The following is a 13,423-nucleotide window of genomic DNA, read 5'->3' as shown; positions in this document are numbered from 1 at the left end:
TAGCTAAGAGAATGGCAGCGTTTAAACTTAAAAGCAAAAGAAAAAGGATAAATCCATTCTCAAAGCCAAAGATCTTTTGAAGAGGCACGACGGAACAAGGAGCAGCATTGGCAGTTTGTAAAAAGAGAAAACAGCGACCCGGAGGAGGAGCCGAGAAGCCGGAGAGAAGTAAGCGGAGGAAGTTCCTTGTAGAAGCTGGAGGCTAAAAGAAGCCAGCCCGCAGAAAATCGGTTCGAAATGCGCTTTGAAAATACTTTATTAACATGGCACCAATGGGACACTACTAACATATTAACATAGACAATGTACTTAACTGGTTTGAAGAAAGAAGTTTGACAACACACTCAAGAAGAAAAAGAAGAGAAGATTTATTTACTAACAGATTTAATTTACTAGTTAAAACATCACTCAGCTTTCTCTTGATCCCACTATATACCCTCCCCCTTTCTAATTAAGCGAAATATCTCTCCTTTTTAGGAGAGGAAATAAAGCTTTTAAATAAAAAAAAGAAAATGTGTATAAGATGTTTTACAGATCGTATAAAACTCCTGAGAAATAAGCCAAATTTGATCCAAAATGCTCAGATAAATGTTGGAAATGCCAAAATAAAAGGGGATCCTTTTATCACATTTATCACACATGTGACAGAGCAAAAAAATACTGGGCATGGATTCATGAAGTACTGCAAAATATATTAAAATGTCATTTACCCTTTACCCCTGAAATATTTCTCTTTAATATTTTGCCTGAAAATTGTAAGAGACAATTCCTATCTTATATTGCATTTGACCACATCTGCTAGAATTCTGTATGCAAAGTATTGGAGGAGTCAGGAAATGCCGAGCAAAGAAGAATTTATTAACAAAGCATTTGAAGCAGCGGAAATGGACACTCACTTTATTTTTGAAAGACCACACAGAAAAAACTTTTGAAAATACTTGGACAAGATTTTATATATGGTATGAGAACTACAATTCTAACAAAACAAGACAAGGACAGTAAGCAATATTACATAGAAGATGTTATAGACTAGAACAGCATTTTTACCTGTACAAATTGTTTGCAAAAAAGAATATAATTTTTTTAAGGTCCTAAATTGAAATTGGTATGGAAAAGGCACTTGAAACACAATTAATCTATAATGTACCCCCATATTTATGTTTTATGTATGTTTGTATTTTGTTTGCTATTGAAAATAAATAAAAATATGTAAAAAAGAAAAGAAGTTGCAAGTAGATAAACCACTTTGGTGGGAAAGTAACAGCGTTCCACATGCCTCGGTGTCTAGTCATGCTGGCCACATGACAACGGAGAAGTATTTGGACAGTGCTGGCTCTTCGGCTTGGAAACGGAGATGAGCACCGCATCCCTAGAGTCGGATTTGACTGGCTTTCGAACAAGGGAAACCTTTACCTAGGGGAGGGGAATTGGCTAGAACTGCCACCTCTCCTTGCATCTGTGGAAATCTTCACATGATCCAGCCCACTGGCACCATCTTACATACATCAAAAGACAGAAACTTTAAAATTTGCATTACAAAACAGCAGTTCTTAATAGAACTTTGTCATTGTTGCAGAGATCCTGTAAGAATAAAATGTTTTAAAATATCTGCATATTGCAATTTATAATTAACTTTTTAATAATCACAATGCCCAGCTATTAAAAGTAGATTTGTCATTTTCTTTTCACTACCCAGCTTACAAATTTAAGGTTATCAAAAATGCTTCTTGTTTTGCATTTAGCATCCATTGCTAAGGATCCGAGTTCTCATTGTCTGACAGTTTGTGGCACAAAAGAACCTGAAGTGCTGTGTGAAAGATAACACTTCTGTCAATGCACAATCTCACTCTTTCAACAAACTCCTTCCAGAATCTGAAAAATTGGGAAGTGTGATACTGTCTCTCAAATAAGCATTTAATTAGAGTTTAATTAATATAGAAAATACCCCTTTTAGGGATTTAACAAGTATGCAAAAGATATATCAAAATGAAATGCAATTACTGAGAGATCAAATGACACATTTGTAAAAGCAGTATTTTAATTTGAGAATGCTTCTCACAATCATATCAAAGGCCACATGTCTCTGGCAGAGGAATAGCTAGATCCCAATTACACTGGAATGAACACTCACAGAGTGTGAGGGTTATTAGGCATCTGCTGTGCTTCCCTGGGGCTGACAGGCTAGGAGACATGAGTTTCTGTGGAATATTCTTTAAGTGAATTTGCCACATGAAGAAGCCTCGCACAAGGCTCTGTAGTTTGGAATGGGATTTAAAAGGCTCAGCAGCCTTTTGCTGAATCTTTCCAGGATTAAATGCATTATGTTCTACAACTACTTGCATCTGGAAATCTGTTAAGCTCCATGACCGTACAGGGCACAAAGCATTTTGTAGGAACATAAAGCTCCTACTGGTCACACAGGGCCTTCTCCAATATGACGTCATTCATGCCATCCTGTGTACCCTCAGGTACCCATACAAGTCTCTTGCCCAGGACGTTCATGCAAATGTGCATATATCCTGAATGTGCAGATCAGAAATTTCTGCAGTGATGTATCGGATACTCTCGCCCAGCAAGCAGCCTTTTGTAAGTGCTTGGGAATGTCTATTATCATAAGCACTCACTGGATATAGCCTCTCATCTCCACTCCCAGTACAAAGGAGATGACAGGGTTCAGCTCAGTCACAACACATAAATATAATATCTGCTTATCTCGAACACAGTTTAGTGGTACATGCAAAAACTTAAGCATCTCTAGTTTTATTTTAAGGGACTAACTAAACGCACCATGAAAGAACATGTAATAGGAAAGCAAAACTCTTCTGCCCTCCCCTGCCCAGAAAATAATTTTGGGGAAGGGGTTTTCTGTATAGAAAAGTAGTGCTTCCACTCTTTCTCTGCTTGCTGTTTTTCCACTTAAATACTGCCACCCTGCAGAGGTACAGATCCCTGCTCATGTGAGCAAACATGCATTTTTTTAATCCCTCTGAGGGATTTAAAAAGGAGGAACTGCGGACAGGGAGAATACTAAGCACACACATGGTGCCACTTTTCCATTTCAAATTCCACGCCTCCTCCCAAAACAGCTTTTCTATTTTTAAAAAGTGCTGGTTCTTACCTTTAAACCCCTTTATGGTCAGGGGCCTACATACCTGAGGGACTGCCTTTCCCCACATGTCCCCCAGAGAGCACAGCATTCAGGGTCCCTGTAATGTATTGGGTTAGTCCGGCCAGCTAAAGATCCATAACAATAGCTGGCTAGGATCCTAGAAAACACCAATAGGGAAGCAAGGATCCTAGACTAGACCAATGGACAGATTGTTGTTGTTCAGTCGCACAGAAAAGTCCGACTCTTCGCGACCCCATGGACTACATCACGCCAGGCCCTTCTGTCTTGTGCTCCAGAGTTTGCTTAATTTCATGTCCGTTGCCTCGATAACACTGTCTAACCATCTCATCCTTTGCCATCCCCTTCTTCTTTGACCTTCGATCTTTCCCAGCATCAGGGTCTTCTCCAGAGAGTGCTCCCTTCTCATTTGGTGGCCAAAGTATTTGAGCTTCAGTTTCAGTATCTGGCCTTCCAGGGAACAGTCAGGGTTGATTTCTTTTAGGACTGACTGATTTGATCTGCTTGCAGTCCAGGGGACTCTCAAGAGTCTTCTCCAGCACCATAGTTCAAAAGAATCTATTCTTCAGCGCTCAGCCTCCTTATAGTCCAATTCTCGCAGCCATACAGTACTACTGGGAATACCATTGCTTTGACCATACGGACTTTTGTTGGCAGGGTGATGTCTCTACTTTTTATAATGCTGTCAAGGTTTGCCATCACTTTCCTCCCAACATCAAAAAAACTAAGATCATGGCATCCGGCCCCATCACTCCTTGGCAAATAGAAGGAGAAGTCGTGGAAGCAGTGGAAGACTTCACGTTCCTGGGATCCAAGATCACTGAAGATGGTGATTACAGCCATGAAATTAAAAGATGCTTGCTCCTTGTCGTACTCCTTTTCCTATGCTAAACCAATCAGTTTGGGAGTGTGTGTGGGGGGGGGGTTTTACCTTTTGCATGCATATAGCTGAAATCAATAATAAATAATGAGCTGATCACAGAATGTGTTTGAACCCAGTATATTCCACGGCATTACTCACAGCAGAAGGAATTGCAGTTTCAATTGCCTTATTTATAGCTAAGGAGACACTTTCTTGTATAAGTGTCTGTAAGTCCTGCACAGACATTTGGGCCAAACTGGAGGCTACCGTCTTACCCTGACTTGGGGAAGGGATAGAGTGTTTTCTCACTCCACTAGACATATTTAAAACACACCAAATGTAGTCCCCCTTATTTCTTTATAGTAGCTCAAATGACGACACAGATGACAACTTTGTTTTTCTTCTCTTGGCATCCAATGCTTCTTTACAACCCAAATAAGACTCAGCAGCCCACCTTCATGAAAACTCTTACAGTCATGTTGAAATGCTGTGACTTCTTCTGTCAGAATGGGTAGACACCAAAGGATATATCTGTCTCAAATTTATAATCCACAAAGGTAGACTTCTTACTCCCAAGAACAAAAAAATAAACATCCAATGATCCATCATACTCCAGTGGAAAAACCAATAAACCTTATAAAAGCCAATATTCCAGTAAGGGGCAGGGAGCCAATAACCCAGAAAAATGTAGAGTCAAAATGTAAATATCCAGTGAAAACACCCAATGAACCATTATATTCCAGTAAGAGACAGAGAACCAATAACCAGGAAAAATGTAAAGTCAAAAAGGGTAGAGCCAGATGTAAATATCCAGGGAAAAGACTGGAAAAGTTTAAAAATCAGTCCAAAATCTTACAGTGTCCCAAACTATTATTTGTAAATCACAACATGGTTATCTGCAGTTATGCAAGCAGGGTATAATCCAATTATAGTCAAATTGTTCTCCAAATTGTAAAACTAAAAACAATCCAAGAGGGGTCAGCAGAAGGCACAGCAACCACCAAACCAGCTGGCTGTCACACATCTGCCCAAGCCCTAGAGGGTATGGGGGTTTGCATGTGCTGGAGCCATTCAGCCAGCCAGCTACCACCCACCAGCCCAAGCCCCAGAGTGGGCAGTTCTAACCTTCTTCTTTCCACCTCAGTCAGGGAAGGGGTGTGGCCATGGGCAGTTGGGGGACCACCCAGAGTAGCTGCCCCAATTGCCCCATGGCTAAGATTCCCCTGCTCCTTCCCCCTTTTGCTGCAGTTCATAATGCCCCCCAAAATACTGCTTCATGGTATGGGGAACCTCCAAGAGCAACATGAGTCTGCTGTGACAAAACTGACAAAAATTGCTCCCCTTGCAAACACAGAACTTTTTGACAATATCAAAAAGTCTCCATCATTAGGCAAATCCTTAGTGCAACAAAAAAAACTATCCATTCTTTGCAAATCACTTCTTACAGTTTTAGAACAACAAGTACAAACCTTGAGAGGATTATTAAAGACTATTAACTAACCATTACCTTGTCTAGTTCTTTCTAAAACAAAGTTGTACTATTGGCCATGAATATTTTCTAAGAACAAGATGGTTCAATAGCAAAGCTGTTTTTTCTTTGTTTTAAGCATGGTTTTAAATGCATCTTTATTTTTACCTTTTTAGCTAGTTTGACCTATACTGTGACCTTTTAATTTGCAAGAATTTATTCTCTCCTTTACATTTCAATTCCACTCCATGAGTTGCAATTGTTATGCTTCCACATACTGAGTCTTTTCTCAATAGCTTAATGGACATTCATGAATCTCCACTGATCCGTTTTGATTTGGGGTATATATTTATTCTGAATATCAGTGCAATTTAGTCCCTGAATTCATGGATCCACACTTTAGCAACTGTCTATAAGTTTAGTCTCAACCCTGACATTTTGCCTGTGGATTTACCTTGCAGCATGGCAGACGTAGTGTAGTAATTAAAGGGAACATTCTTCACCATGTATTTCTCAGAATCCAACAAGGACAGCTTGTCTCCTACAATCACAGACTTCCCTGTGCCTGCGTTTCCCACCAGCATGATTGGTCTGTGCTTCTCCAAGAGATGATCCATGAAGTAACGCACCCGGATGGTTTCACTGGTGTGTACCAGGCATGCCTGAGCAGAGAATGAGAGGAATTAATAATGACCTCTGTAACACTTCTAGGCAGTTAAGCACAGGCAAGCAAAAACACAGTTGGTAGGAGGTACTGAGTGACATCAGGCCAAGCTGTACCTCCCTCCTACCTGACAATAATGAGGATGCTGAATGCAGCTAGTATTCAGCAGGTCACCAAAACACTTCCAGTGCATGTATGTTTCAAATTACATGCAATATATGAAGTCACAGGTGCTTATCTTTGTAATATGGGAACAGCTAAAGTTCACCAACAGGCTCATGAAAAGTCAAGGTGATTTGGAAACCCAAGCATCAATTCATGGATTGGACTAGATGGCAGCAAATACTTTCCTAGGCAAAGCTGACTTATGTGCAAATCCTCTCCAAAGTGTTCTGAGACAAAAAAATGCTAAGTTACAGAGTGCTCCAAAACACCTCCACTATGCCTTTTGCTCACTGAATTGCACCAGTAGCATTTGTCTTCAGTTAATGGGTTGAGCCTTAGCCCAATCTTGGAACCACTGCAGGGCCCTAGGAGTTACCCATGTACCACACCCTATCCTGGAACAAGAAGGTCTTGCTGTGTATAATGTGGGTCATGCACATACTATCTTTGCCCAGGAATTTGTGGAAAGCAGTGGTTCCCAAAGATTTTTCTCATGTGACCTCATTTTGGCATTCTCTGCAGTAGCAAACGCATCCACATCCAGGTAACTGAACTGGTCGAAAATGGCATGAAGATAGGTTGGATTGTTAGACCACTGGTGTTCACTGGTGGAGGTCCTGCTGAGATAGTTGGCATCAGGTAGTAGCACAAAAAATTCACAGTAGAAAACCAACAACAACAAGAACTGTGAAACCAATATCAAAATAGCTAAAATACCATCCTTATATTTTCTTATATATCTAAGTAAATATTTATATATTTTCTTATATATCTAAGTAATCCAATTACAAATTATGTATACGGTTCACTTATATATCTAAGTAAAAGCTTTCTCAAGGTTTAAGGAAAGATTGCTTCAAAAGTGGATATTCTATCCGTTGAGTATTAGGGCCTAGTTCTCTGTGCTGGATCACCCTGATATTCAACTTAGGCCCCGGTCACACGGACAGGAAACTGCGGGGGGGGGGAGCGTGGCTGTTTGCCCCAGGGCAAACTAACACGCAGTAAAGCGATCATACCTCCTGTGGAGGTTCTGTGGAGGAACCGTGGAGCTTCCGTGGTTACGGAGAGGCGTTGATCACACCACACGCCTGCGCGCAACGAAGAAGCGCGCGGCGCGGCAACCTGGTTTCCTTTTCCTGTGTACACTACGAATGCGCATGCTCCGTTGGGTGCGTGTGCGCAACCACGGAGACTTGGGAAAAAAACCCTTCTTCGCAAGGGGACATGGACGGGTGCCGGATGCCACCGGAAACACGATCAGACGCCCGCCCTTGCCCCGCAGTTTCCGGAAACTAGTACCTCCGAGGTACTAGTTTTTTGCTCCGTTTTATCGGCGGTTCGCCACAGTTCAACCACGGGAGCTCTACGCTCCCCAGATGTTGCCGTGTGATCGCTCCAGGTAACTCCGCCTCTCTTCCGTCTATTTAGCGTGGCTTCTGCTCCGTGTGAACGGGGCCTTAGATATATAAGTGAACAGTCTACATAATTTGTAATTGGATTACTTAGATATATAAGAAAATAATATAAGGGTGGTATATTAACTATTTTGATATTAGTTTCACAGTTCTTGTTGTTGTTGGAAATAGTTGGCACCGGCATTCAGCACCCCTGGAACATGGATGGCAGAAAGGGTGATGTTGTGGAGGATGCACCAGTTCCATAAATCTTATGCAAGTCAACAAAAGGTCTTGGATCCCATGTCCCCTTGCTTGTTCATGTAGTACATGGCTGCCACATTGCCCATGGCAACCTGCACCACTCAAGTCTGGACCATAGGTAGGAAGGAGCGGAGGGCATGATGAACTGCTTACAGCTCCAAGCAGGTGATGTGTAAATGGGTCTGGTGGGTCAGCCAGTGGCCTTGCAAAGTAAGATCCTCACAGTGGGCTCCCCAACCCCAGTGCGAGGCATCCATGGTGACCAGGACATCTGGAAGGGGATCATGGAACAGCATACCCTGAAGCAGATTGTCCTGGCTGGACCACCACTGCAGACTGGAGAGAACAGTCGGAGGCACACAAAGAAGGGAAGAAAGTGACTGGTGGTGGATATGTAAGTGCCATAGGAACCACATCTGTAGTGGTCACATGTGAAGATGTCTGAATGGAACAATGAAAACAGTGGAGGCTATGAGACCAAGAAGATGCATAATCATTCATGCTGATTGTGTGGGATGGATTTGGAAGAGATTGGCCAAGGACTGGAGGGTAGTAGCTCTGTCGAGGGGAAGAAAGGCTTTCCTCAGAGGCACATGAAGTCAGGCACCTATGGACTGAAGAACCTGAGTAGCCCTCAGGGAGGATATGGAGATGTTTAAACAGAGGCTGAGATTCAAGAGAAAATGAAGCAGAGTACAGAGATCGGTGTTGAGTTGAGTCGGTGACAAGGAGACAAGGAGCTAGTTGTCAATACACGAGTAAATGACAATCCCTTGAAGACGAAGTGTGGCAGAAACAACCGCCATGCATTTCATGAAGACGTGAGGAGCAGTGGAAAGGCCGAAAGGAAATACCCGGTACTGGTAATGGAAATTGCCGACCGTGAACTGGAGATAACGATGATGCTGCGGCTAGATTTTGATGTGAAAGTAAATATCCTGTAGATCTATAGATGCCATCCAGGCATTTTTGGGCAGCAGTGGTAGAATTGCCTGCAAGGTAATCATCCAGAACTGGGTGGACATATCAGTTCAGATCAGTCCATTATCAGGCACTTCCCGCCATTGCGTTTGGGAACTATGAAATATCAGGAGTCGAACCCATGATGATAAGCCGTTGGTGGTACTGGCTTGATGGTTCCTTTGCCAAGTAGAGTGCCGACCTTATCCCGCAATGCAGGGAAGTGGGTACGTATCATGGAAAAGATGGAAGAAACTCAATGGCGTATCCCACTCAACGACCCCTGGATAAACATATAGAGCAGAGGTCCATCAGTGGCTTTTAGTCACAAGGTATAGATAGGAACTCTCAGTCTGGGGCAAGTGATGCTCTGTATTCTTGGTGCTGGGGGGGGCAATCGTGGGAGAGCTTCTAGTGTCCTGGCCTCACTGCTGGACCTCCTGATGGCACATGGTATTTTTGGCCACTGTGTGACAGAGTGTTGGACTAGATGGGCCATTGGCCTGATCCAACATTGGCTTCTCTTATGTTCTTATGCTCCACACCAAGAAGAATGGAAGAAGTCAAGTGCCCACAGGAGGAGTTTGAGAAGGGACCTCTCTGAGGGGAAAGGAATCAAACAGAGCATTTGCTGGAATGGTTGGGATGTTTGTTCGATTGAGACCTGCCTTTTGCAGAACCTGGAGGTTTTTGATAGAAAGATTTCTTCCTCCAGGAGTCAGCAGAAAAAGATAACTTGAACTGAGGGTGAGTGGTAGGAGGCCTCCAAGGATGTTGCTTAGGGTAGGATCATGAGGAGAATGGTGTCACTCCCACGTTTCTAGCCTGCTTGTGGCTATCATCCACCTTCTAGGGGTTTCATCAGTAGTGGGATGAAATAGGCCATCAGCATCAAAGGGAAGGTCTTCAACCTTTATCTTGACATCTGGCAGTAACAAAGTGGAACAAAGCCAAGCATGTTGGTGAAAAGTGATGGATGTAGCCAAAGCATGGGAGAAGGAAGTGACCACATGCTTGATACTGTTGATCTGCTATTTCGATATCGTGGAGGCTTCTGTAATGAGAGCAATGGCAATGGCCTTATCAGCTGGAGGCAGGGTTAGGAATGAGCGGCGTAAGCTGAGTCAAATACAAATACAATACTTTTATTGGCATAAGAGATAGTAAGCTGAGTCAATAGATGGAAGGAATAGGCAGAGAGCTATAAAAGATAATTATGAATTTTGGCCATCAATGATGTTAGAGTAGATCTTTTGCCCAAAATTGTCAAGTTTGCAACCTTCATGGTCATGGGGAGCAGACTGTCTAGCTTGCCGAGCTGCAGAAGAGGTTTGGATGATCACAAAACTAAGAATTGGATGTGTGAAGAGAAACTTGGCATTGGACTGCTGGACTGTATAGAGGGGTTCCAAGGGTTTGAACATTGCAAGAGCCGAGGCAGGTTTATCCCAAGCATCTTTAAGGCCATCAAGGTGTACAGGCAGCATCAGGAGAACCGGTTGAAGGAATATCAGTTTGCACAAGCTTGTGGACCAAATTAGTTACTCTAGGGGTCTCTGAAGAGACCTGAATTTGTAAAGGCTTGACCAGTTCCAGGTAGGACTTTGAGTCCTCTCAGTGTGACAGTGAACCCTGTGGAGCTACTTGTGGGTCAGATGAAGCATCTGGAGGGACAATGGATTCGGAGTCAGAATCATCGGTGGTCACATCCAGTGGTTCTGGAGAAGTATTCCCCATGTCTTCTAGAAGGGGCAAGGGAGGAGCAAGTGGGATGGACAAGAGAGGAAGGCCCATAGGAACATCGGTGGGCATTGGAACCAAAGGATTCATTGGAGCAGTATGGGGGAGACCAATTGGTAAGGGGTTGTGTGGACACAGTGATTGGTGTTGGGTATCTGAGAAGTATTGGGATCAAGATCAAAAGTGTGGTCAGTTCCAAGCAGTGGAGTAGTCCTGATAGGAAGAGGACTGGGCTTTGGAACAATCTCTGGAGTAGCATGGTCGGAATTGATGAGAAGATCAGGACTGAGGATGTCTTGGGGTCCGAGAGTCAGAGGAGTATTGCTCATGGCTCCAATGTCAAGAAGGAGAGCAGGACCATCAAGAGCAGTGGCAGTCCAGAGAATGGGGATTCCAAGACCAGGAATGGAACCGGTGGCAAGGCAGTTTCCAGGAATGAACGGGTTGGTTTTGCTGTAGCTACCAATGAGCAATCATCCTGCGATGCTCAGAAGACAGGTGGACCAGGGAAGAGAAACACGCTGACAGTGATTGAGAGAAGACCAGTAGAATTACTTGGCCAGTACTGAAGCTAATGGTACCGGGGTGTGCTGTTGGGGTCAAGGAGATGGAGACGATGCTGAATGAGCTGAAGAGGACATCAGTGGAGCCAAGGACGCCTCAAGAAGGAGGCTAGGGAGCCAACAAGCCCAGGTTCTTTGTGGCTGTTTCGTGAACTTAGTGCAATGAGGACAGGAGTCTACCTGGTGGGCCTCACCAAGACAAGAGGAGGCAGAGTCAGTGACCGTTGGTAGAAGGGAACTTAGTTCCACAAGAAGCACACTTTTTGAAGAAGTCAGCATCTCCCATGCACCACCCTCAAAGAACTCCACAGAGGGAAGGGAAGGGGGGAGGGGAAAACAAAGACAAAAACTCACAAAGGGGTGGTGTTTTTTTTTACAGAGTCAGGAGGACAACGAATTACAGAAGGATCAAGTTGAAGGTGGAAAATGAGATGGGAAGACAAACGACAGAGGAAAGAAGATAGAAAAGGTCTGGTTTGAGTGGCAGTTGAAGAGGAACTGAGTGGGACATACCTTCTCCTCAGCTCTGGGCATGCACAGAGCATGCCCGCTCCCCAGGGTTTGAAGAGAAAATGTGCCAAGATGACTAAGGAAAGTTTTGCAATTCTCTGAGATTCAGCACAGGCACAGTACTCATGTGTGGGACTGCACAGAGACCATGAAGAAGATCACCCCTGCATCCTGTACTGGGCCTTCCTAGGATTAGCTGTACTACATACTAACATTAAGTGTATGTTTTCAGTAAACATGCATATTAAATATTATTAATCTCTTAAGTAGTAAAGAACGATGCAGTGCTGTTTTCTGCCATAATGACATAAGGCTACTCTTTATAGATCACATCAGACTCAATCATTATGGGCCTCTGCACATCATTAGGGAACAAGACCAATGCACACAATCACCCCACTCATTGAAACAAAAATCAAGTTCAGCTAAGACCCACAGATGCCAGAGGATGGGATCCGTAGATTCTTTTTGCCAAGCAGACTTTGCCTCCCATTGCCTAAAGTCTTGTTAAGACATCTAAGTTTCCATCAAAAGGAAATAGATATGAAAGGGGTAATATTCAGACCTGCCACTCCTAAATGTTCGAACTTTAGAAAAGATGCCTCACAATGCAGATTGGCATTAAAAACCAAATCTCTGATTTAATTGGGGTGCTTATTATTTCCAGTCTGAAACCCTTTGTCAAAATGCTCCACATTCTCTCCCCCTCCCTCACACACATATTTGCCTTCGCTGCTGTCAGAAAGCTGTTTAAAGTGTTCTCTAGCCTCAGTTCCCCCCTTTCTCTGTAGCTGTGGAAGTTAGAAATGTACATTGTGTGAAAAGAAGATTCAATGTCCTGCAATTTAAGACTTTTGGACAGAACCATCCATCAAGTTTTCATGCAGAAGGGGATGCTCCAGTGCACTCTTTTATGTAAACAATAACTCTTCGCTTTTCAGTCCTCATAGCCCAGGCAAGAAAGGAGAAGCAGAGTGGCATGTAGCACAATAATAATGGGGCAACAGAGAAGTGGGGAAGAGCAGAAGCATAGATGACTGGAGCACAGGAAGGCTGTACGTCCCTGCTAAAAAAACAGGTTGCTTACCTGTAACTGATGGTCTTCGAGTGATCATCTGTGCATTCACACCCATGGGATCTAGTGCGCACACGCTAGATTGATTGGTGCTGTAGCAAGCTCTTTTAACGGATTTTCACGCCCAGACCTCAGGCATGTGAAGGAACCCCATCGCGCATGCCCAGAGGGGTGGGCGCAGACATTTCGCCAGTTCCTTCGAACCGCCGCAAATCAACCCCTATTGAAAATGTAGAAGCTGACAGCAGCGGGGAAGGAGGGTGGGTGGTGTGAATGCACAGATGACAACTTGAAGATCATCAGTTACAGGTAAGCAACCTGTTTATCTTCAATGTGGTCTCTGTGCTTCACATCCATGGGAGATTAGCAAGCAGTGGCCTACCTGGAGGAGGGTGCTGGCAGGTCCTTACTGCGTCGCTGAAGATAGAATGTGACGTTCCATGTTGGTATTAGAGTTCTTACAGACGTCCAGGGCGTAATGCCTCATGAAGGTGTTAGGCGTGGCCCAGATAGCAGCCTTGCAGATGTCCATCAGGGGTACTCCCTGGAGGAAGGCAGTGGAAGTTGCAACAGCCCGGGTTGAATGGGTCTTGATGGGGCCAGGCAACGGCTGCTTTGCAATCAAATA

At 43.7% G+C, this 13,423-nt stretch overlaps 1 protein-coding gene across 1 annotated transcript in view; it reads right to left on the bottom strand.

Annotated features, from left to right (window-relative positions):
* Positions 1 to 10,644, bottom strand: part of LOC107114235 (dynein heavy chain 9, axonemal-like) — a gene marked incomplete at its 3' end in the record, with an annotated part of 87,112 nt that extends 76,468 nt beyond the window's left edge. The window contains exons 1-2 of the mRNA XM_015415676.1: positions 10,552 to 10,644; positions 5,912 to 6,119 (exon numbers count right to left, since the gene is read on the bottom strand). Coding sequence (XP_015271162.1) covers positions 5,912 to 6,119; positions 10,552 to 10,644 — 301 coding nt within the window. The remainder of the gene's footprint in view (positions 1 to 5,911; positions 6,120 to 10,551) is intronic.
* Positions 10,645 to 13,423: the final 2,779 nt, after the last annotated feature.

The sequence above is a fragment of the Gekko japonicus genome, unplaced genomic scaffold (genome assembly GCF_001447785.1).
Source record: "Gekko japonicus isolate JY-2015 unplaced genomic scaffold, Gekko_japonicus_V1.1 scaffold3797, whole genome shotgun sequence".
Lineage (NCBI taxonomy): Eukaryota > Metazoa > Chordata > Lepidosauria > Squamata > Gekkonidae > Gekko > Gekko japonicus.
The sequence above is the reverse complement of the archived record's forward strand: the minus strand, read 5'-3'. Positions and strand labels throughout refer to the sequence as shown.